At 48.8% G+C, this 25676-nt stretch overlaps 1 protein-coding gene across 4 annotated transcripts in view; it reads left to right on the plus strand.

Annotated features, from left to right (window-relative positions):
- Positions 1 to 25676, plus strand: part of lamb2l (laminin, beta 2-like) — a 401500-nt gene that overhangs the window by 349133 nt on the left and 26691 nt on the right. For 3 of the 4 annotated variants that reach the window (XM_086002162.1, XM_086002163.1, XM_086002164.1), the window contains one exon: positions 15571 to 15778. In XM_086002162.1, coding sequence (XP_085858288.1) covers positions 15571 to 15778 — 208 coding nt within the window. The remainder of the gene's footprint in view (positions 1 to 15570; positions 15779 to 25676) is intronic. The other variant, XR_015080088.1, reaches the window with a different exon arrangement.

A 25676-nucleotide genomic window follows, 5' to 3' on the forward strand; every position in this document is an offset into this window, starting at 1 on the left:
AGTTAGGACACGGGGCAGTGAGCACAGTGGGTGATGGGTGAACGGGACTGGGTGAGTTAGGACACGGGGCAGTCAGCACAGTGGGTGATGGGTGAACGGGACTGGGTGTGAGTTAGGACACGGGGCAGTGAGCACAGTGGGTGATGGGTGAACGGGACTGGGTGAGTTAGGACACGGGGCAGTGAGCACAGGGGGCGATGGGTGAACGGGACTGGGTGTGAGTTAGGACACGGGGCAGTGAGCACAGGGGGTGATGGGTGAACAGGACTGGGTGTGAGTTAGGACACGGGGCAGTGAGCACAGGGGGTGATGGGTGAACGGGACTGGGTGTGAGTTAGGACACAGGGCAGTGAGCACAGGGGGTGATGGGTGAACGGGACTGGGTGTGAGTTAGGACACGGGGCAGTGAGCACAGGGGGTGATGGGTGAGCGGGACTGGGTGTGAGTTAGGACACGGGGCAGTGAGCACAGTGGGTGATGGGTGAACGGGACTGGGTGAGTTAGGACACGGGGCAGTGAGCACAGTGGGTGATGGGTGAACGGGACTGGGTGTGAGTTAGGACACGGGGCAGTGAGCACAGTGGGTGATGGGTGAACGGGACTGGGTGAGTTAGGACACGGGGCAGTGAGCACAGGGGGCGATGGGTGAACGGGACTGGGTGTGAGTTAGGACACGGGGCAGTGAGCACAGAGGGTGATGGGTGAACGGGACTGGGTGTGAGTTAGGACACGGGGCAGTGAGCACAGGGGGTGATGGGTGAACGGGACTGGGTGTGAGTTCGGACACGGGGCAGTGAGCACAGTGGGTGATGGGTGAACGGGACTGGGTGAGTTAGGACACGGGGCAGTGAGCACAGAGGGTGATGGGTGAACGGGACTGGGTGTGAGTTAGGAGACGGGGCAGTGAGCACAGGGGGTGATGGGTGAACGGGACTGGGTGTGAGTTCGGACACGGGGCAGTGAGCACAGTGGGTGATGGGTGAACGGGACTGGGTGAGTTAGGACACGGGGCAGTGAGCACAGTGGGTGATGGGTGAACGGGACTGGGTGTGAGTTAGGACACGGGCAGTTTTGGATGGCCTCAAGTTTACGTAGGGTAGAATGTGGGAGGCCAGCCAGGAGTGCGTTGGAATAGTCAAGGCTAGAGGTAACAAAGGCATGGATGAGCTGAGACGGGGCGGAGACGGGCGATGTTACGGAGGTGGAAGTAGGCGGTCTTTGTTATGCTGCGGTATTGTGGTCAGAAGCTCATTTCAGAGTCAAATATGACACCAAGGTTGCGAACAGTGTGGTTCAGCCTCAGACAGATGTTAGGGAGAGGGATGGAGTCAGTGGCTAGGGAACGGAGTTTGTGGCGGGGACCAAAAACAATGGCTTCCGTCTTCCCAATATTTAATTGGAGAAAGTTTTGGCTCATCCAGAACAGGATGTCGGACAAGCAGTCTGACAATTTAGAGACCGTGGAGGGGTTGAGAGAAGTGGTAGTAAGGTAGAGCTGGGTGTCGTCAGCGTACATGTGGAAACTGACACTGTGTTTTCGGATGATGTCACCAAGGGGCAACATGTCGATGAGCAATAGGAGGGGCCAAGGATAGATCCTTGGGGGACACCAGAGGTAACGATGTGGGAGCGGGAAGAGAAGCCATTGCAGGTGATTCTCTGGCTATGACTGGATAGATAAGAATGGAACCAGGCGAGTGCAGCCCCACCCAGCTGGACGATGGTGCAGAGGCGTTGGAGAAGGATGGAGTGCTCAATCGTGTCAAAGGTTGCAGACAAGTCAAGAAGGACGAGGAGGGATAGTTTTTATTTGTCACAGTCATAAAGGATGTTTTTTGTGACTTTGATGAGAGCCGTTTCGGTACTGTGACAAGGACGGAAACCTGATTGGAGGGATTCAAACATGGAATAGCGGGAAAGATGGGCACGGATTTGGAAGGCGACAACATATTCAAGGACTTTGGAGAGGAAAGGGAGGTTGGAGTTGGGGCGGTAGTTTGCAAGGACGGAGGAGCCAAGGGTTGGTTTTTTAAGGAGAGGGGTGATGGTAGCAGATTTGAGGGAGAGGGTGACAGTCCCCGAGGAGAGAGAACCGTTAACAATGTCAGCTAACAGGGGAGCCCGAAAAGGAAGTTGGGTGGTCAGCAGTTTGGCGGGAATAGGGTCGAGGGAGCAGGAGGTGGGTCTCATGGACAAGATGAGCGGGGAGAGGTCATGAGGGGAGATCGGAGAGAAACTGGAGAAAGATGTGAGTTCAGGGCTAGGGCAGGGGGGAACCTTAGAGGAAGTTTGGCCCAGTGGGCTAGGGGAAGGAAGGGAAGTGGCAGAGGCAGCTGAACGGATGGTCTCAATCTTAGAGACAAAGAAGTCCATGAGCTCCTCACACTTGTTATCGGAGGCGAGGGTGGAGGAGACAGGGGAGAGGGGTTTAAGAAGACGGTTAGCAGTAGAGAATAGGAGCCGGGGTTTATTTTTGCATTCCAGAATGATTCTGGAATAGTGAGCAGTTTTGGCAGACGAGAGCAGGGCCCGATAATGCTTTATGTGGTCCAGCCAGATCTGGCGGTGAATGGCTAAACCAGTTGTCCGCCGTATCTGTTCGAGTCGGTGTCCCTTGGACTTAAGGGAGCGAAGATGAAGGCCGTACCAGGGGGAACAGCCAGGGTGAGAGAGAGTAATTGTTTTAATAGGGACTAGGGCATCAACGGTGAGGGTGTGGGTGTGGTTGAGATCGGTAGCTGCAGAAATGTCGTGGTGAATGGAGGGCCAAAGGCTGGACAGTTGGGATTTCATAAGTGCAGTTGTAAGAGAGTTGGGAGAGAGTTTTTTCCAGGGGCGGACACAGAAGGAATTAGGGATGGTGGTGGGGGTGGGTGGAAGGGGGACGTGGGTGGAGAGCGATACGAGGAAGTGGTCAGAGATGGCCTTATCTGCGATTGACACGATGGGAGTAGCGAGGCCACGAGAGATGGCAAGCTCGAGGGGGTGGCCGTGAATATGGGTTGGGGAGTTTACATGGAGGGAGAGATTAAGGGAGGGTAGGAGGCGAGTGAACTCAGAGGAGAGAGAGCATGATGAATTGAGATGGAGGTTGAAATCACCGAGGATGAGAAGTCGTTCGGTGCAGAGGCTGAGGGAGGAGAGCAGTGAAGAGATCTCGGTAATAAAATGTTTATGGTGCTTGGGTGGGCAGTAGAGAACAAGAATTTTAAATGAGAGGTGAGAGGGTGGAACAAGGTGAGATGCTCAAAGGAGGAGAGCGTGCCGGAGGAGTAGGGGGACAGACCAGAAGGTGGCCATTCGGCCCATCGTGCCTGTGCCGGCTCTTTGAATGAGCTTCCAATTAGTCCCACTCCCCCTGCTCTTTCCCCAGAACCCTGTAATTTTTTTCCCCTTCAAGTATTTCTCCAATTCCCTTTTGAAACTTATTATTGAATCTGCTTCCCCCGCCCTTTCAGGCAGCGCATTCCAGATCACAACAACTCGCTGCGTAAAAACATTCTCCTCATCTCCCCTCTGGTTCTTTTGCCAATCACCTTCAATCTGTGTCCTCTGGTTACCGACCCTCCTGCCACTGGAAACAGTTTCTCATTATTTACTCTATCAAAACCCCTCATGATTTTGAACACCTCTATTAAATCTCCCCTTAACCTTCTCTGCTCTAAGGAGAGCAACCCCAGCTTCTCCAGTCTCTCCACATCACTGAAGTCTTTCATCCCTGGTACCATTCCAGTAAATCTCCTCTGCACCCTCTCCAAGGCCTTGACATCCTTCCTAAAGTGCGGTGCCCAGAATTTGACACAGCTGGGGCCTAACCAGTGATTTGGAAACATTTAGCATAACTTTCTTGCTTTAGTACTCTGCGGGGAGTCAGCGGGCGCGATTGGTGGCGGGCCGGGTGGGAAAGTGTTTTTCCCCAGCGGATCGGGACCCCACTGTGAACCCGCCGCCGCGCACCTTTACCAAATGCCAGGTCTGTCAGCGCTGAGCAGACCCGACACGCAACGGTGGGGGAGGCAATTAAAATCATTAGTGGTTTGTTTGCAGCCACTTAACAGTGGGTTTTTTCCCAGCTTTTTGGATTTGACAGGTCGCCCACCGGTTTCCCGCTGTGCCCAGACCTCGTCTGTGAGGCTGAGGTGGGAGGTCAGTGTCCATTGAATGAGCTGATGAGTTGACAGCTTCGAATGTCAAGTCAAAGCTCCCAGCTAATTGAGAAATGTTCCCTTAACCACTAGCTTCTCTAAACTGCATTTCCACTACAGATTCAGGATGCTGCAAGTCTTTACATAAGTCTCCATCTAGTCCAACCTCATTACCTCTCTCACCATTGACAGATCACTTGTCATCTCTACTTCACCTGCCATCTATTCCATCAGCATCGGTGCCCTTGAAACTCTTTCACCTTGGGCCTCAGAATCCCACCACGATCAGCCCCAACACCAGTATCACCAGGCACCAACAACACTAACATTCTCCACAATCAACTGATGCTGCACAGGACACAGGGCATCCGCACCCGACCACATTGCTGCCTGGGAGGCCAGGGATGGCCTCACCATGGCCAGATTTACTTCACTTGATGCTGTACACCTTGGCTGCCACATGATGCGCCAGGCTGGCACCACCCCACACCAACACCATAAAGCATCCTTACAATGCCCAAACCATTCTTTTCACACTCATCAGCATTGCGAGGGGTACTGTTATGTCTCACCATTCACTGCAACTCACTAAGCCACTTCCTAAGGTGCACACAAATCTGTCCAAGAACGCAAGGTGTTGAAAATAAAGGTTTCAATGTTTGACACCATATTAACAGAAACTTTACAGGAACATTGCATAAAACATCCAAGTGCCTACCCTTGTGTGTTGTTAGTTGGTATGATTGTACTAGGATCAGGGTGTGTGTGAGGGGTGGCTCATGAGATGGGGATATGATAATGTAGATAGAGAGGGATGGGTGGAGGTGGACTGATGGGGATGTGATGAGAGGTACAGCAGGATGAAGGTGAGTGTGGCTTTGTACTAAAGTTTTGTGATCAACTGAGATCATTGAAAGGTTTGCGTCACTGCACCCAGGTCCGCCTGATCACATCCTTGCTCGTGCCCCTCTCTGCAATGTGCAGCCAGGCTGTGTTGATCTCCTGGGGAGGTGTCTTCCGCCCATGGGAAGGGAAGAGAACCTCCCTGTGTGCTGTAACTCCCTCCATAAGCATATGGAGGGAGTCATGGGAGAGTCTGAGTGCAGCCCTGCACCTCGGTGCAGTCCTTGTCAGTGTCTGCAGCACCTCAATGCTGTAGAACACTGACAGCACATGTCAAATAAAGTTGTCCGTGGTCCCTTTAAGGAAACCAGCTGATGATGCGTAAGACTCACTTCCTCTAATTGGCTGGCAAACGCGCTGGGCGGGCTTAACAGGCCCTATTGAAGGAACTTCATTTCAGAGGCTGGGATGGAGAGAGCAGCGGGGTCGGGACCCGCCACCGATGTCGCCTGCCACGGACCCGCCGAGGCTCATAAAATCCAGCCCTATGCCTCTGTTAATAAAGCCCAGGATCCCATCTGCCATTTTAAGTTCCTTTTGACCTTGATATCCTGACTCCTCACCAAGGCGGGGAAACTACATTTACAAGCAGCTGCCAATCTAGGGATAAACTGCGCTCAGCAACAGCAATTATCTTTCAGTTGACCTGCGGAGGGTCCCTATTTATCTCAAATCACGGCCTTAAAGAGGCCGTGCAGGTTCGAAAACGATCCACTTAGCAGCGGAATAACCCATTGTGCGCGTTGTATTGAATGCAGCTGACTGCGATGTGCAATGCCACTTAAACCGGGCTGGGACCAGTGTCCTGGCGAATCAAATAACTAGGGCAGTAAACGTGGGTTTAAACTAATGAAGGGGGGGTGGGAGGATTCAGGAAGGAGTCAATTTAAAAACAGCGATAGAAATGTCGAGGCTCTGGAGCAGAGCAGAGTTCTGAGTAAAAATAAGCAGAGTGGGTCAGGAAGGGACAGAGAGAGTAACAAAGGTCATAGGGCATCAGTGACTACGGTGACAGCAGGGAAAAATAGAAATAAGTCAAAGCTAAAGGCACTATATTCACAACAATTTGCAACAAAATAGATGAATTAATAGCGCAGATAGAAATTAAATAATAGCCATAATGGTGACGTGGTAGCAATGTGTCCAAGGTTGGGAACTAAATATTTCAGGATACTCAACTTTTAGAAGAGACAGGCAAAATGGAAAAGGAGGAGGGGTAGCCCTGATAATAAAGGATGGGATAAAGACAGGAGAGAGAAAGGATCTTAGCTCCGAAAATCAAGAAGTAGAATCAGTTTGGGTGGAGCTAAGAAACAGCAAGGGGAAGAAAACATTGGTGGGAGTTGTTTATAGGCCCCCAAACAGTAGTTGTAATGTAGGGCAGAGTATAAATCAGGAAATTAGAGGCACATGTAACTAGGGTAATACAGTGATCATGGGGAACTTTAATCTACATATAGACTGAGCGAACCAAATTTGCAGTAATAGTGTAGAGGACGAATTCATGGAATGTATGCAAAATAGTTTTCAAGATAATAAGAACATAAGAAATAGGAGCAGGAGTAGGCCATTGGGCCCTTCGAGCCTGCTCCACCATTCAATGAAATTCACCGGCCCTATCGCCATATCCTTTGATGCTCTTACTAGTCAGAAATCTATCGACTTCTGTTTTGAATATACCCAATGACTGAGCCTCCACAGCCCTCTGGGGTAGAGAATTCCAAAGATTCACCACCCTGTGTGTGAAGAAATTTCTTCTCATCTCAGTCCTGAATGGCCTACCCTTTATCCTGAGGCTGTGGCCCCTGGTTCTAGACTCCTCAGCCAAGGGAAACATTCTCCCAGCATCCACCCTATCAAGCCCTGTAATAATTTTGTATGCTTCAATGAGAGCCCCTCTCATTCTTCTGAATTCAAGAGAATACAGGCCTAGTTTACTCAATCTCTTCTCATACGACAGTCCCGCCATCCCAGGAATCAATCTCGTGAACCTTTGTTGCACTCCCTCTATGGCAAGTATATCCTTCCTTAGGTAAGGAGACCAAAATTGTACATAGTACTCCAGGTGTGGTCTCACCAAGGCCCTATATAATTGGAGTAAGACTTCTTTACTCCTGTACTCAAATCCTCTTGTAATGAAGGCCAGCATACCATTTGCCTTCCTAATGGCTTGCTGCACCTGCACATTCACTTTCAGTGACTCATGTACAAGGACACCCAGGTCCCTTTGAGCATCTACATTCCCCAATCTTTCACCATTTAGGAAATACTCTGCCTTTCTGTTTTTTCTACCAAAGTGGATAACTTCACATTTATCCACATTATATTCCATCTGCCATGTTCTCGCCCACTCACTGACCCTGTCAAGATCCCCTTGAAGCCTCTTCACATCCTCCTCACAACTGACACTGCCACCTAGCTTTGTGTCATCAGCAAATTTGGAAATGTTACATTTAGTCCCCTCATCCAAATCATTGATATAGATTGTGAATAGCTGGGGCCCAAGCACTGATCCTTACAGTACCCCACTAGTCACAGCCTGCCATCCTGAAAAAGACCCGTTTATCCCTACTCTTTGTTTTCTGTCTGTTAACCAATTCTCAATCCATGCTAGTATATTACCCCCAATTCCATGGGCCCCAATTTTGTTCACCAACCTCTTGTGTGGGACCTTATCGAAGGCCTTCTGAAAATCCAAATACACCACAGCTACCGGTTCCACTTTGTCTACGACACTAGTTACATCCTCAAAGAACTCCAACAGGTTTGTTAAACAGGATTTCCCTTTCATAAATCCACATTGACTCTGCCCAATCTTACTATTAGTTTCTAAGTGCCCAGTTATTGCATCCTTTATAATAGATTCCAGCATTTTCCCAACTACTGATGTGTGGCTAACAGGTCTGTAGTTCCCCGTTTTCTCTCTCCCTCCTTTCTTAAATAGCAGGGTTACATTTGCTATCCTCCAATCTACAGAAACCGTTCCAGAATCTATAGAATTTTGGAAGATGACATGGGGGGAAGGCTGATTTTAATATGATAAGGCAGGATCTGGCCAAAATGGACTGAGATCAGCTATTTGTAGGAAAATCCACATCAGAGCAATGGGAGCCTTGCAGAAAGGAAATATAGAGAGTTCAACGCCAACATGGTCCCGTAAAGGTCAAGGGTGGGACCAACAAGCCCAGGGGACCCTGAATATCAAGGGATATACAAGAATGGATTAGGAAAAAAAGGGAGGTTTTTGGCAGATACAAAGGACTAAAAACAGTGGAAGCCCTAGAAGAGTATAGAAAGTGCAGAGGGGTACTTAAAAAAGAAATTAGGAGAGCGAAGAGGGGGCATGAAAAAAACACTGGCGGGCAAAATAAAGGAAATAAGTATATTAACGGCAAGAGGATAACCAGGGAAAGAGTAGGGCCTATTAGGGACCAAAGTGGCAATCTGTGTGTAGAGCCGGAAGATGTAGGTGAGGTTTTAAATGAGTATTTTGCATCTGTGTTCACTATTGAGAAGGGTGATGTAGGCATAGAAATCAGGCAGGGGGATTGTGAAATACTTGAACAAATTAATATTGAGAGGGAGGAGGTACTAGCAGTTTTACCAGCTTAAAAGTGGATAAATCCCCAAGCCCTGACGGGATGTATCCCAGGCTGCTATGTGAGGCAAGGGAGGAGATTGCAGGGGCTCTGACACAAATTTTCAGAACCTCTCTGGCCACAGGGGATGTGCCAGAGGACTGGAGAACAGCTAACATAGTACCATTGTTCAAGAAGGGTAGTAGGGATAAACCAGGGAATTACAGGCCAGTGAGCCTAACATCAGTGGTAGGGAAATTATTGGAAACAATTCTGAGGGACAGAATTAGTCTCCACTTGGAGAGACAGGGATAAATCAGGGATAGTCAGCATGGCTTTGTCAGGGGGAGATCATGTCTGACCAATTTGATTGAATTTTTCGAGGGGGTGACTAGGTGTGAGGATGAGGGTAATGCAGTTGATGTAGTCTACATGGACTTCAGTAAGGCTTTTGACAAAGTCCCACATGGGAGACTGGTCAAGAAGGTAAGAGCCCATGGGATCCAGGGCAATTTGGCACATTGGATCCAAAATTGGCTTAGTGGCAGGAGGCAGAGGGTGATGGCCGAAGGTTGTTTTTGTGACTGGAAGCCTGTGTCCAGTGGTGTACTGCAGGGATTGGTGCTGGGTCCTTTGCTGTTTGTAGTGTACATTAATGATTTAGATATGAATGTAGGAGGTATGATCAGTAAGTTCGCAGATGACACGAAAATTGGTGGAGTGGTAAATAGCGAGGAAGGAAGCCTCAAGCTACAGGACGATATAGACAGGATGGTTAGATGGGCAGAACAGTGGCAAATGGAATTTAACCCTGAAAAGTGTGAGGTGATGCATTTTGGGAGGACAAACAAGGCAAGGGAATACACAATGAATGGTAGGATCCTAGGAAGGACAGAAGATCAGAGGGACCTTGGTGTGCATGTATACAGATCCCTGAAGGCAGCAGGACAGGTAGATAAGGTGGTTAAAAAGGCATATGGGATACTTGCCTTCATTAGCCGAGGCATAGAATATAAGAGCAGGGAGGTTATGATGGCGCTGTACAAAACGCTAGTTAGGCCACAGCTGGAATACTGTGTGCAGTTCTGGTCACCACACTATAGGAAAGATGTGATTGCATTGGAGAGGGTGCAGAGGAGATTCACCAGGATGTTACCTGGGCTGGAGCGCTTCAGCTATGAAGAGAGACTGGACAGGCTGGGGTTGTTTTCCTTAGAGCAGAGAAGGCTGAGGGGGGACCTGATTGAGGTGTACAAAATTATGAGGGGCATAGATAAGGTAGATAGAAAGGAACTTTTCCCCTTAGTAGAGGGGTCAATAACCAGGGGGCATAGTTTCAAGATAAGGGGCAGGAGGTTTAGAGGGGATTTGAGGAAAAACTTTTTCACCCAGAGGGTGGTTGGAATTTGGAACTCACTGCCTGAAAGGGTGGTAGAGGCAGGAACCCTCACAACATTCAAGAAGCATTTAGATGAGCACTTGAAACGCCATAGCATACAAGGCTACGGACCAAGTGCTGGAAAATGGGATTAGAATAGACAGGGCTTGATGGCCGGCACGGACACGATGGGCCGAAGGGCCTCTTTCTGTGCTGTATAACTCTATGACTCTATGACTATCTAACCAATGCGTCCACTATCCCAATGGCCAGCTCTTTCAAAACCCTTGGATGTAGGTCATCCGGTCCTTAGGATTTATCGACTTTTAGTCCCATTAATCTTACTAGTACTGTTTTTTTACTGATAATAATTTCTTTAAGTTCCTCATTCTCGCCACACCCTTGGTTTTCTCATATTTCTGGGAGGTTTTTTGTGTCTTCCTCTGTGAAGACAGAAACAAAGTATTTATTTAATTTCTCTGCCATTTCCTCATTCCCCATTATAAATTCTCCCGTCTCTGACTGTAAAGGGCCTACATTAACTTTCACCAGTCTTTTCCTTTTCACATACCTATAGAAGCTTTTACAATCTGTTTTTATATTTTTCACTAGTTTGTGCTCATATTCCATTTTCCATTTCTTTATCAATTTCTTGGTCCCCCTTTGCTGATTTCTAAAAAGATCCCAATCCTCAGGCTGACCACTTTTTCTGGCAACTTTATAAGCTTCCTCCTTTGACTTAATGCTAGCTTTAATTTCTTTTGTTAGCCATGGTTGGATCACTTTTCCTTTTGGGTTTTTATGCCCTGGAGGAACATATGTTTGTTGCAAATTATGCATTATTTCCTTGAATGTTGGCCATTGTATGTCCACCTTCATACCTTTTAGTGTAGTCTCCCAATCTACCATGGCCAACTTGTCCCTCATACCCTTGTAGTTTCCTCTGTTTAGATTGAAGACCTTAGTTTCAGATTGTTGAGGAACCAACTAGGGAACAGGCTATTTTAGATCTAGTATTGTGCAATGAGAAAGGGTTAATTAATAACCATGTAGTAAAGGGGCCTTTAGGGAAGAGTGACCATAATATGAGAGAATTTTATATTGAGTTTGAAAGTGATTTAGTTAAATACGAAACTAGGATCTTAAATCTAAACAAAGCAAACTACGTATGTATGAGGAGTGAGTTGGCTATGGTAGATTGGGAAACTACATTAAAAGGTATGATGGTAGACAAGCAATGGCTAGCATTTAAAGAATTGATACATAATTTACAACAAATATACATTCTTTTAAGGCACAAAAACCCCACAGGAAAAGTGGTCCAACCATGGCTAACAAGAGAAGTTAAAGATAGTATTAGATCAGAGGAAGAGTCTAACATCAGTAATAGTAGGGAAAATGTTAGCGTCTATTATAAAGGATGTGATAACAGGACACTTAGGAAATATCAACGGGATTAGACAAAGTCAACATGGATTTATGAAAGGGAAATCGTGTTTGACAAACCTACTGGAGTTTTTTGAGGATGTAACTGGTAGAATAGATAAGGGAGAACCAGTGGATGTGATGTATTTGGATTTTTAGAAGGCCTTTTATAAAGTCCCACATAAGAGGTTAGTGTGCAAAATTAAAGCACATGGGATTGGAGGTAATATACTGGCATGGATTGAAAATTGGTTAACAGACAGGAAACAGAGAATAGGAATAAAGGTCTTTTTCGGGGTGGTAGGTGGTGACTAGTGGGGTACCGCAGGGATCAGTGCTTGGGCCCCAGCTATTTACAATATATATCAATGATTTGGATGAGGGAACCAAATGTAATATTTCCAAGTTTGCTGACGACACGAAACTAGGTGGGATTGTGAGTTGTGAGGAAGATGCAAAGAGGCTTCAAGGCGACTTAGACAAGTTGAGTGAGTGAGCAAATATATGGCAGATGCAGTATAATGTGGATAAATGTGAAGTTAGCCACTTCGGTAGGAAAAACAGAAAGGCAGAGTGACATGAATCAGTCATTCATGAAAGAAAGACTTATGAAATAATACTGAGCGGCCTGCGGGTGGCGCTGTCCAGGGAGAATACTCGGGCACGGGCCCAGCTTGCGCAGGACATTCTTAACAGGAACTAGTGAAGGACACAACTAGACCTCCATGTTGTAAAACAGTTGATTAAAGCCTTGTTTAATGTTTAGACCGAGTGCCTAGTAGTTTTCTTACGTCACAGAGTATTATTTAAATGGTGATAGATTGGGAAATGTTGATGTACAGGAAACTCTCGTTTAAACAGCACCTAAATATCCGAATTCTCTATTAACCGGCAAAATTCATACTCCGAAAACAACACCTCAGTAACCGGAAATGTTGCCGAGTCCGAGTCTCCCGCGGTGGCCGAGTTAGTCAGTGGGGGTAGTTCTCCAAACTTCCACTACTCGGCTTCTTGGCGCTGTCGAAAGTCGGAAAACCTCAATACCCCTGTAACAGGAGTCTGACTCTTCCGCGCTGTATACAGTCCTTTACTGTATAAGTTTTGTTTTACTGTTAAGTAATTAAAGAGTTATGGATTACCCTCAACTGGCAGTACTGTACTTAATCAAGCAACTTCCACCATCCATTTAACACAACTTTCTGTAGGTCAGTACCCAATTACTGTATACTGCACATTTCTTGATTTTTTTTATTTTTGTTTGTTAAAACTAGCCTCGGTAGATAACCCTCTCCGTCATCCGGAATTTTTAATCAACCGGCACCATCCCCGTCCCGTTGGTGCCGGATATCAAAGAGTTTCCTGTACAGAGGGACCTGGGTGTCCTTGTACACCAGTCACTGAAAGCAAACATGCAGGTGCAGCAAGCAGTTAGGAAGGCAAATGGTATGTTGGCCTTCATTGCAAGAGGATTTGAGTACAGGAGCAAGGATGTCTTACTAGAGTTGTACAGGGCCTTGGTGAGACCACACCTGGAGTACTGTGTGCAGTTTTGGTCTCCTTACCTAAGAAAGGGTACACTTGCCATAGAGGGAGTGCAGCGAAGGTTCACCAGACTGACTCCTGGGATGGCAGGACTGTCGTATGAGGAGAGATTGGGTCCACTAGGCCTGTATTCACTAGAGTTTAGAAGAATGAGAGGGGATCTCATTGAAACGTATAAAATTCTGACAGGGCTAGACAGACTGGATGCAGGGAGGATGTTTCCCCTGGCTGGGGGGTCTAGAACGAGGGGTCACAGTCTCAGGATATGGGGTAGGACATTTAGGACTGAGATGAGGAGAAATTTCTTCACTCAGAGGGTGGTGAACCTGTGGAATTCTCTACCACAGAAGGTTGTGGAGACCAAGTCACTGAATATATTTAAGGAGGAGATAGATAGATTTCTAGACACAAAAGCCATCAAGGGGTATGGGGAGAGAGCGGGAATATGGTATTGAGATAGAGGGTCAGCCATGATCATATTGAATGGAGGAGCAGGCTCGAAGGGCCGAATGGTCTACTCCTCTTATTTTTCTATGTTTCTATGAAGAGGCTTATAATGCTGCCAAAAAGAGTAGTAAGCCTGAAGATTGGGAGGATTTTAGAATTCAGCAAAGGAGGACCAAGAAATTGATAAAGAAAGGGAAAATTGAATGAGAGTAAACTAGCGAGAGACATAAAAACAGATTGTAAATAGGTATGTAAAAAGGAAAAGATTAGCAAAAGTAAATGTGGGTCCCTTACAGGCTGAGACAGGAGAAATTATAATGGGGAATAAGGAAATGGCAGAGAAATTAAACAAATACTTTGTGTCTGTCTTCACAGAAGAAGACGCAAAAAACTTTATGGAAATAGTGGAAAACCAAGGCTCTAGCGAGAATGAGGAACTGAAAGATATTAATATTAGTAAAAAAATAGTACTGGAGAAATTAATGGGACTGAAAGCCGATAAATCCCCTGGACCTGATGGCTTACATCCTAGGGTTCTGAAAGAGGTGGCTATAGAGATAGTGGATGCATTGATTGTCATTTTCCAAAATTCCATTGATTCTAGAACGGTTCCCTCGGATTGGAAGGTAGCAAATGTAACTCCACTATTTAAGAAAGGAGGGAGAGAGAAAATGGGGAACTACAGACCAGTTAGACTGACATCAGTAGCAGGGAAAATGCTAGAATCTATTATTAAGGATGTGGTAACAGGGCACTTAGAAAATAATAATAGTATTGAGCAGAGTCAACACGGAGTTATGAAAGGGAAATCGTGTTTGATGAATCTGTTAAGAGTTTTTTGAGGTTGTAGCTAGCAGAATAGATAAGGGTGAGCCAGTGGATGTGGTGTATTTGGATTTTCAGAAGGCATTCGATAAGGTCCCACACAAGAGGTTATTAAACAAAATTAGGGCTCATGGGATTGGGGGTAATATACTAGCATGGATTAAGGATTGGTTAATGGACAGAAAACAGAGTTAGAATAAACGGGTCATTTTCAGGTTGGCAGGCTGTAACTAGTGGGGTACCGCAAGGATCAGTGCTTGGGCCTCAGCTATTCACAATCTATATCAATGATTTGGATGAGGGGACCAAATGTAATATATCCAAGTTTGCTGATGATACAAAGCTGGGTGGGAGTGTAAGTTGTGTGGATGATGCAAAGAGGCTTCAAGGGGATATAGACAGGATAAGTGAGTGGGCAAGAACATGGCAAATGCAATATAATGTGAAGAAATGTGAAATTATCCACTTTGGTAGAAAAAATAGAAAAGCAGAGTATTTTTTAAGTGGTGAGAGATTGGGAAATGTTGGTGTTCAGAGGGACCTGGATGTCCTTGTACACAAATCATTGAAAGTTAACATGCAGGGACAGCAAGCAATTAAGAAAGCAAATGGTATGTTGGCCTTTATTACAAGAGGATTTGAGTACAAGAGTAAAGACGTCTTACTGCAATTATATAGGGCCCTGGTGAGACCACACCTGGAGTATTGTGTACAGTTTTGGTCTCCTTACCTAAGGAAGGATATATTTGCCATAGAGGGAGTGCAGCGAAGGTTCACCAGACCGATTCCTGGGATGGGGGGATTGTCCTATGAGGAGAGATTGAGTAGACTAGGCCTATATTCTCTAGAGTTTAGAAGAATGAGAGGTGATCTCATTGAAACATACAAAATTCTTACAGGGCTTGACAGGGTAGATGCAGGGAGGATGTTTCCCCTGGCTGGGGAGTCTAGAACCAGGGGTCACAGTCTCAGAATAAGGGGTCGGCCATTTAGGACTGAGATGAGGAGAAATGTTTTCACTCAGAGGGTGGTGAATCTTTGGAATTCTCTGCCCCAGAGGGCTGTGGAGGCTCAGTCGTTGAGTATATTCAAGATAGATATCGATAGATTTTTGAATATTAAGGGAATCAAGGGATATGGGGATAGTGCAGGAAAGTGGAGTTGAGGTCGTAGATCAACCATGATCTTAGTGAATGGTGGAGCAGGCTCGAGGGGCCGAATGGTCTACTCCTGCTCCTATTTCTTATGTTGCTATGCCACTGAGCTGCTGCTATTGAGTAGGTCCACCCCATGGCCCATCCCTGATTGAGCGTTGATTGTGTTGCAGAGGAGGGTGCGGACCCAGAGAGCATTGAACTGGTGGCCAACTTGGTCCTGAACATCTCCTTCCCCATCAGCTCCCTGGATATTCGGAAGATTGTGCAGGAAATTAAAGACACTATGGGGCGCATCAAGGACGTCGACACAATTCTCAACGACACCTCGCGGAGTCTCCAGCACGCTCGGAAACTGGCGAAACAGGCGGAGAAACTCAAGTCAGTGTTTGTGGAGAGCGGGGAAGTGGGGTGGGGAGAGGAGGTAGGGAGGGGGAGAGAGGTGGGGGAAGCAGAGGGGAGAGAGGTGGGGAAAGGAGAGGGGTGAGATGGGGCGAGGAGGGAGAGGGGTGAGATGGGGGAGAGAGATGGGGGAAGGAGAGGGGCGAGACGGGGCGAGAGAGGGGTGAGGAGGGAGAGGGGTGAGGTGGGGGAGTGAGATGGGGAAGTAGAGGGAGAGAAAGAAGAGTAGGGGAGAGAGGTGGGGAAGGAGAGGGGGAGAGGGAGAGGAGAGGGGGACAGAGGGGGAGGGGAGAGGAGGGGGAAGGGAGAGGGGGGTATGGGATTCAGTATAAGGGAGAGGAAGGGAGAGGGAGAAAGGGTTATAGCTGAAGGACCAGTGTCCAGTGACCCCTGGGTTACTGAGAGAGGGGAAATCAGCCAGGGTACCTGCTCCTGATCACTGTCCCGGGACCCCTGGGTTAGGGAGAGGGGAATCAGCCAGGGTTCCTGCTGCTGATCAATTCCCAGTGACCCCTGGGTTACTGAGAGAGGGGAAATCAGCCAGGATTCCAGCTCTTGATCACTGTCCAGGGACTCCTGGGTTACTGAGAGAGGGAGAATTAGCCAGGATTCCAGCTCCTGATCGCTGTCCAGGGACCCCTGGGTTACTGAGAGAGGGGAAATCAGCCAGGGTTCCTGCTCCTGATCACTGTTAAGTGACGCCTGGGTTAGAGAGAGGGTAAATCAGCCAGGGTTCCTGCTCCTGATCGCTGTCCAGTGACCCCTGGATTAGAGAGAGGGGGAAATCAGCCAGGGTTCCTGCTCCTGATCACTGTCTAGTGACCCCTGGGCTAGAGAGTGGGGAAATCAGCCAGGGTTCCTGCTCTTGATCACTGCCCAGTGACCCCTGGGTTAGAGAGAGGGGCGATCAGCCACGGTTCCTGCTCTTGATCACAGTCCAGTGACCCCTGGGTTAGAGAGAGTGGGAAAATCAGCCAGGGTTCCTGCTCCTGATCACTGTCCAGGGACCACTGGGTTACTGAGAGAGGGGGAATCAGCCAGAGTTCCTGCTCCTGATCACTGCCCAGTGACCCCTGGGTTATAGGGAGGGGAAATCAGCCAGAGTTCCTGCTCCTGATCACTGTCCAGGGACCCCTGGGTTAGAGAGAGGGGAATCAGCCAGGGTTCCTGCTCCTGATAACTGTCCAGTGGACCCCTGGGTTAGGGAGGGGAAATCAGCCAGGGTTCGTGCTCCTGATCACTGCCCAGTGACCCCTGGGTTATAGGGAGAGGAAATCAGCCAGGGTTCGTGCTCCTGATCACTGTCCAGTGACCCCTGGGTTAGAGAGAGAGAGGAATTCAGCCAGGGTTCCTGCTCCTGATCACTGTCCAGTGACCCCTGGGTTAGAGAGAGGGAAATCAGCCAGGGTTCCTGCTCCTGATCACTGTTAAGTGACGCCTGGGTTAGAGAGAGGGGAATCAGCCAGGGTTCCTGCTGATCACTGTCCAGTTACCCCTGGGTTAGAGAGAGGGGAATCAGCCAGGGTTCCTGCTCCTGATAACTGTCCAGTGGACCCCTGGGTTAGGGAGGGGAAATCAGCCAGGGTTCGTGCTCCTGATCACTGCCCAGTGACCCCTGGGTTATAGGGAGAGGAAATCAGCCAGGGTTCGTGCTCCTGATCACTGCCCAGTGACCCCTGGGTTATAGAGAGAGGGGAATCAGCCAGGGTTCCTGCTCGTGATCACTGTCCAGGGACCCCTGGGTTACTGAGAGAGGGGGAATCAGCCAGGCTTCCTGCTCGTGATCTCTGCCCAGTGACGCCTGGGTTAGAGAGAGGGGGAAATCAGCCAGGGTTCCTGCTCCTGATCACTGTCCAGTGACCCCTGGGTTAGAGGGGAAATCAGCCAGGCTTCCTGCTCGTGATCACTGTTAAGTAACGCCTGGGTTAGAGAGAGGGGAAATCAGCCAGGGTTCCTGCTCCTGATTGCTGTCCAGTCACCCCTGGGTTAGAGAGAGGGGCGATCAGCCAGGGTTCCTGCTCCTGATCACTGTCTAATGACCCCTGGGTTAGAAAGAGAGGGAAATCAGACTGCGTTCCTGCTCCTGATCACTGTCCAGTGACCCCTGGGTTACTGAGAGAGGGGAAATCAGCCAGGGTTCCTGCTCCTGATCACTGTCCAGGGACCCCTGGGTTAGAGAGAGGGGAAATCAGCCAGGGTTCGTGCTCCTGATCACTGCCCAGTGACCCCTGGGTTATAGAGAGAGGAGAATCAGCCAGGATTCTGTTGAGTCTGTGTGTGTTCCAGTTATGTTTAGGATCAATCACTGGACACAGACAACAAGAATAACTTTTAACAGGTCTTTACTATTCGGAGGTCAGGGCTGAACTGCCCAGCAAATCCTTGCACAACACTTATATACCGGTGTGGTCACCACCGGTATTACGGTATTACAGTATACAGCAGCCAAGAGAAAGTAGTACATCTCTTAAGGTAGTTCTCTTAAGGTGGAACAGGTTACATACACCACAATCCTCCCTTTTTAGCTTAACAGTTATATCCCCATTTAACATAACATAGTAACATATATATATATATACAACTTCATGCAAAACAGTTCAAAGATTCAGTCTCTGAGGAGGCCTCCTGATTCGAGTTGGATAACGCCTTTCAGGGGTCTCTGATTCTCGTTGCTGGGGTGACTCATCCAGTTGGTCTCTTATGGATTGGACATCATCATCAGGTACATTCACTTCTGAGGTAGATGCTTCAGGTTCACTAACTTCTTTCACGGTTGTCTCTGCCGTAACCATGGGTTCGACCCTTGTTCTCGATTCTACCAGCTGGTCAGCATGACGCCGTATTATATTTTCACCAATATCTACCGTGTACATCAGGGGTCCTTGTCTGGCCCGAATTGTTCCAGATTGCCATTTCTCGTTTTTATTGTCCCGGGCTAACACTGGTTGTCCTATTTCGAAGCTCCGAGTGGTCTTGTTATTTATATGCTGGAACTGTTTGTTTTCAACTTCCCTCCGCACATTTGGTTTTAACAAGTCCAACCTGGACCGCAACCTCCTGTTATAGAACATCATGGCAGGACTTTGGTTTGTCACTGCATGAGTGGCGTTTCGATATGCCAGTAGGAATTTGTCCACCTTGTGTTGTAGTGGAATCTGATCTTCGCTCATGGCCTTTATTGCTTTTTTGAACGTTTGTACAAATCTCTCGGCCAACCCGTTTGTAGCCGGATGATATGGGGCAGAGGTATAATGTTTCACCCCATTCTTCTTCATGAATTTCTGGAATTCTTCTGACACGAACTGCGGTCCGTTGTCTGAACATATTTGTTCTGGCAATCCATTTCTTGCAAATATCGTTCTCAGCACCGCGATCGTCTTTTCCGAGGTAGTGGTAGTCATCTTAATCACTTCTGGCCATTTAGAATGTGCGTCCACCGCAATTAAAAACATGGAGTCCATGAATGGACCAGCAAAGCCAATATGTACACGTTGCCATGGGGTTGAAGGCCATTCCCATGGATGCTGCGGTGCAATCGGAGGTGCATTTTGCACTTTTTGGCACCCTGAGCAGCTTTTCGTCAGATCCTCTATCTGTTGGTCGATACCCGGCCACCACACATAAGCCCTAGCAAGGCTTTTCATCTTGACTCCCCCCAGATGACCTTCATGCAGTTCCTTTAGAACTCTCTCTCTTAACTTAGGAGGAATAATCACCCTTGTTCCATACATCAATGTTCCTTGACAGACGGACAGCTGTTCTCGTCTTGCTGAGAATGCCGGTAACAGTGGATCACCATGTGCTGGCCATCCCTTCACTGTCACTTCGTAGACCCTGGACAGTGTCAGGTCGTTCCTGGTTTCTCTTTCAATACTTGCATTGGTGACTGGTAAACATTCGATGATGGTCGAGCGAAATAACTCAACAGGGTCAACCGTCGGTGCCTCCTCCTCTGTAGGTAGTGGCAGGCGCGACAGCCCATCAGCATTACCATGCTGCTTTGTACCTTTGAATTCTATCTGATATTGATGTGCTCCTAGGAAAAGGGACCATCTCTGGAGTCTCTGTTCTGTCATCACCGAAACACCCTTCTTAGGGTTAAAAATGGATACCAACGGCTGGTGGTCTGTCAGAAGCGTAAACTTTTGGCCCTGCAGGTAATGATTAAACTTCTTCACTCCCCACACAAGGCTGAGAGCCTCCCTATCTATCTGAGCATAGTTGCGCTCAGCGGAGGTCAATGATCTGGATGCGAACGCAACTGGCCTCTCCTGGCCATTTGGCAACTTGTGTGAGAGTACTGCCCCAATACCATATGGAGAAGCATCACAAGCCAAACGAATAGGCAGCGTTGGGTTGAAGTGAGCCAACACTTCCCCTGAGGTGATCAATGCCTTGCTTTCGCGAAAGGCCCTCTTACAGTCCTCGCTCCACTTCCATGGTACTCCCTTCTGTAAAAGAGCGTTCAGCGGGTGCAGTACCGTGGATAAATTTGGCAGAAACTTATGGTAATAGTTAATCAACCCTAGAAACGACCTCAATTGGGATACATTATCCGGAGCGGGAGCCTTCACAACAGCTTCGATCTTGTCAGGAGACTTATGAAGCCCCTCCTGGTCAATGACATGACCACAGTACGAGATCTGCTTCTGAAAGAATTCACATTTCTGGCGATTAACTCGAAGACCATATTCTTTCAATCTGGTGAGCACCAGTTCCAAGTTTGCAAGGTGTTCCTCGTCATCATCTCCTGTAATCAGAATATCGTCCAGGTAACATTGTGTACCTGGAATTCCCTGTAATACCTGCTCCATGGCCCTCTGCCAAATTGCTGGAGCCGATGCCACTCCAAAAACCAGTCTATTATACCGGTACAAGCCTCTATGCGTGTTGATCGTGAGATACTGGCGTGACTCTTCCTCAACTTCCATCTGTAAGTACGCCTGCGCCAGGTCTATCTTGGTGAAGTGTTTCCCGCCAGACAACGAAGCGAAGATATCCTCAATCCGCGGAAGCGGATACTGCACCGTGTGAAGCACCAGATTAACAGTGATCTTGAAATCTCCACGGATGCGAACCTTCCCCGGTTCCCCCGGCTTGTTGCTCGATGAATGCTCCATGACGGGGACAATGGGCATGGCCCACTCACTCCAGTCTACCTTAGACAGTACTCCTGAATGTTCTAGCCCTTCCAGCTCAGCTTCCACAGCAGGTCGTATTGCATAAGGTACCGGTCTGGCTTTGAAAAATTTCGGGTTTGCATGTTCTTCAACCTTGATGTTTGCCGTAATTCCTCTCAGTGTTCCCAGTCCCTGTTGGAACACCTCTTTAGCATCGTCCAATATTCTGGACAATCGTTTAGGTTTGACATCTTTTGTACCGGAATCTACCGTTACTGCTTTTAAGGAATGCCAGTCCATATTTATTTTCCTAATCCACTCCCGTCCCAGTAGTGGTGGACCTCCCTCAGGTAGCACATATAAGTCCATTCCTCGGCTTTCTTTGCCCTTGTGGACCACCTTCACCTCTATCTTCCCGATGGGGTATACTCTTTGCCCCGTGTATGTTTTCAATACAATCTCTGTATCCCGTAGAGGAATATGTGGGAATAACCTTCTGTAATCTTTCTTATTCATGACCGTCAATGCCGATCCAGTGTCCAATTCCATCTTCACTTGGACTCCTGCTATCTGAAGTGTGACCCAAATTGTTTGGAGGTCTGCTTCCTTACCAACATTGTGTACTCTTGGACTACGCAGTTCATTACTGCTGGAGTCTGAATCTGACTTCTGTTCGTTCGAACTGTTCTCTGTCACCTTGTGTACCTTTCTGTACTTTTCCTGCGGTGACTTTTTGTTGCTGGTCTTCTTTCCTGACCGGCATACTTTAGCTATGTGACCAAGCCTGCCACATTTTCTGCATTCCTGATTTTTGAACCAGCACTGGTTCTGATCGTGCGTTGTCTTTCCACAACGATAACATTTTACTGTACTCAAGACCATTTGATTGGTGCAGAGTTCCGGTGACCGTAGCTGCATTTCCGCAGTGCCTCTCGCTGCGGCTTCTTGCGATGCTGCAATAGTGACAGCTTTATCAAGCGTAAGATCATTCTCCTCAAGCAGCCGCTTTTGTGTTCCTTCTTTTAACAATCCACACACAAATTTATCTCTCAGTGCATCTGCTAGTCCTGTTCCAAACTGACAGTACTTCAATAGCTTACGTAGTTCAATTAAAAATTCAGCGTTGCTTTCGTCTTTCAACTGCGTTCTTCTGTAAAATTTAAATCGTTCCGCTATCATCAGCGGCGTGGGGTTTAAATTATTTTTCAGGACAGTAACAATATTCGCGAAAGTCTGATCCGCCGGTTTATTTGGTGATAGAAGGTGCTTCAATAGCCCGTATGTCTTCGCCCCCATTGAGCTTAATAAGGTTAGTGCTTTCTCATCATCTGGTACCTTATTTGCTTTACAATAAACTTCCATGCGTTCTACATACGTGGTCCAATCTTCGATATCACTATCAAAGGTATTAATGCTCCCATGTTTAGGCATCCTTGCAAGTTTTTAAATTTTTCTTTTTCTCAAAATGGCGGCTTCCCGCGTTCGTCTTCTTCCCCCGCCGACTACAATGGCGGATTCCCGCGTTTGCCTTCTTCCCCCGCTGGCTGCATTGGCGATTGCCTTGCTGCTGCCGTTCTCGCCTCCCCAGCGGTTCTCACTCCCCGACGCTGCTTTGCCTCGCAGCCCCGCTTGCAGCCCAGTCCTTTACACCGGCTGCGTTTGAATTCTCCGCAGCTCTCGTGCCTTAAGCTTCCCCAGTCGCTGCGCCTCTCGGCCTCGATTGCAGCCCGGCCCTTTCTACCGGCCGTGGTCGAGCTCTCCGCCCTTATTCCTCCGTTTTCCCTCCCCTACTCCACAGTCAACGCGGCCGACTTTCTGCTCGTGTCGCTGATCGGCTTACCCACCACCGTGGTAGAAGGGATGATCACCGCCTGTCGCTGATGGAGGGCTTCGTGGTCAGAATTCTTTTTCTTTTTAACCCGGGTTCTCGATGCCTCCCGTGCGATGGTGCTCAGCAGGATGATGAGGGCGGATGCCTCTTCTCGACGCCCATTTTGAGGACGAAGCTGCCTTGGATGTAAAATTGCCACAGGGTAAGATCGGACTCGTCGCCACTGTTGAGTCTGTGTGTGCTCCAGTTATGTTTAGGATCAATCACTGGACACAGACAACAAGAATAACTTTTAACAGGTCTTTACTATTCGGAGGTCAGGGCTGAACTGCCCAGCAAATCCTTGCACAGCACTTATATACCGGCGTGGTCACCACCGGTATTACAGTATTACAGTATACAGCAGCCAAGAGAAAGTAGTACATCTCTTAAGGTAGTTCTCTTAAGGTGGAACAGGTTACATACACCACAGATTCCAGCTCCTGATCGCTGTCCAGGGACCCCTGGGTTACTGAGAGAGGGGAAATCAGCCAGGGTTCCTGCTCCTGATCACTGTTAAGTGACACCTGGGTTAGAGAGAGGGTAAATCAGCCAGGGTTCCTGCTACTGATCGCTGTTCAGTGACCCCTGGATTAGAGAGAGGGGTAAATCAGCCAGGGTTCATGCTCCTGATCACTGCCCAGTGACCCCTGGGTTATAGAGAGAGGAGAAATCAGCCAGACTTCCTGCTCGTGATCACTGTCCAGGGACCCCTGGGTTACTGAGAGAGGGGGAATCAGCCAGGCTTCCTGCTCGTGATCACTGCCCAGTGACGCCTGGGTTAGAGAGAGGGGGAAATCAGCCAGGCTTCCTGCTCGTGATCACTGTTAAGTAACGCCTGGGTTAGAGAGAGGGGAAATCAGCCAGGGTTCCTGCTCCTGAGCGCTGTCCAGTCACCCCTGGGTTAGAGAGAGGGGGAATCAGCCAGGGTTCCAGCTCCTGATCACTGTCCAGGGACCCCTGGGTTACTGAGGGAGTGAAATCAGTCAGGGTTCCTGCTCCTGATCACTGTCCAGTGACCCCTGGGTTACTGAGAGAGGGGAAATCAGCCAGGGTACCTGCTCCTGATCACTGTCCCGGGACCCCTGGGTTACTGAGAGAGGGGGTATCAGCCGGGGTTCCTGTTCCTGATCACTGTCCAGGGACCCCTGGGTTAGGGAGAGGGGAATCAGCCAGGGTTCCTGCTGCTGATCACTGTCCAGTGACCCCTGGGTTAGAGAGAGGGGAATCAACCAGGGTTCCTGCGCCTGATCACTGTCCAGTTCCCCCTGGGTTAGAGAGAGGGGGAATCAGCCAAGGTTCCTGCTCCTGATCAATTCCCAGTGACCCCTGGGTTAGAGAGAGGGGAAATCAGCCAGTGTTCCTGCTCCTGATCACTGTCTAGTGACCCCTGGGTTAGAGAGAGGGTAAATCAGCCAGGGTTCCTGCTCTTGATCACTGTCCAGGGACTCCTGGGTTACTGAGAGAGGGGAAATCAGCCAGGGTTCCTGCTCCTGATCACTGTCTAGTGACCCCTGGGCTAGAGAGAGGGTAAATCAGCCAGGGTTCCTGCTCCTGATCACTGTCTAGTGACCCCTGGGTTAGAGAGAGGGTAAATCAGCCAGGGTTCCTGCTCCTGATCACTGTCTAGTGACCCCTGGGTTAGAGAGAGGGTAAATCAGCCAGGGTTCCTGCTCCTGATCACTGTCTAGTGACCCCTGGGCTAGAGAGAGGGTAAATCAGCCAGGGTTCCTGCTCCTGATCACTGTCTAGTGACCCCTGGGTTAGAGAGAGGGTAAATCAGCCAGGGTTCCTGCTCCTGATCACTGTCTAGTGACCCCTGGGCTAGAGAGAGGGTAAATCAGCCAGGGTTCCTGCTCCTGATCACTGTCTAGTGACCCCTGGGCTAGAGAGTGGGGAAATCAGCCAGGGTTCCTGCTCTTGATCACTGCCCAGTGACCCCTGGGTTAGAGAGAGGGGCGATCAGCCACGGTTCCTGCTCTTGATCACAGTCCAGTGACCCCTGGGTTAGAGAGAGAGGGAAATCAGACTGGGTTCCTGCTCCTGATCACTGTCCAGGGACCACTGGGTTACTGAGAGCGGGGGAATCAGCCAGAGTTCCTGATCCTGATCACTGTCCAGTGACCCCTGGGTTAGAGAGAGGGGGAATCAGCCAGGGTTCCTGCTCCTGATCACTGTCCAGTGACCCCTGGGTTAGAGAGAGGGGAATCAGCCAGGGTTCCTGCTCCTGATCACTGTCCAGTGACCCCTGGGTTAGAGGGAGGGAAATCAGCCAGGGTTCCTGCTCCTGATCACTGTCCAGTTACCCCTGGGTTAGAGAGAGGGGGAATCAGCCAGGGTTCCTGCTCCTGATCACTGTCCAGGGACCCCTGGGTTACTGAGAGAGGGAGAATCAGCCAGGATTCCAGCTCCTGATCACTGTCCAGGGACCCCTGGGTTACTGAGAGAGGGGAAATCAGCCAGGGTTCCTGCTCTTGATCACTGCCCAGTGACCCCTGGGTTAGAGAGAGGGGAAATCAGCCAGGGTTCCTGCTCCTGATCACTGTCCAGTGACCCCTAGGTTAGAGAGAGGGGGAATCAGCCAGGCTTCCTGCTCGTGATCACTGTTAAGTGACGCCTGGGTTAGAGAGAGGGGAAATCAGCCAGGGTTCCTGCTCCTGATCACTGTCCAGTGACCCCTGGATTAGAGAGGGGGAAATCAGCCAGGGTTCCTGCTCCTGATCACTGTCCAGGGACCCCTGGGTTAGAGAGAGGGGGAAATCAGCCAGGGTTCCTGCTCCTGATCGCTGTCCAGTGAACCCTGGGTTAGAGAGAGGGGGAAATCAGCCAGGGTTTCTGCTCCTGATCACTGTCCAGTGAGCCCTGGGTTAGAAAGATGGGAATCAGC

This window comes from Somniosus microcephalus, chromosome 11 (assembly GCF_052327205.1).
Source record: "Somniosus microcephalus isolate GS21.2 chromosome 11, FLI_Smic_1.0, whole genome shotgun sequence".
Lineage (NCBI taxonomy): Eukaryota > Metazoa > Chordata > Chondrichthyes > Squaliformes > Somniosidae > Somniosus > Somniosus microcephalus.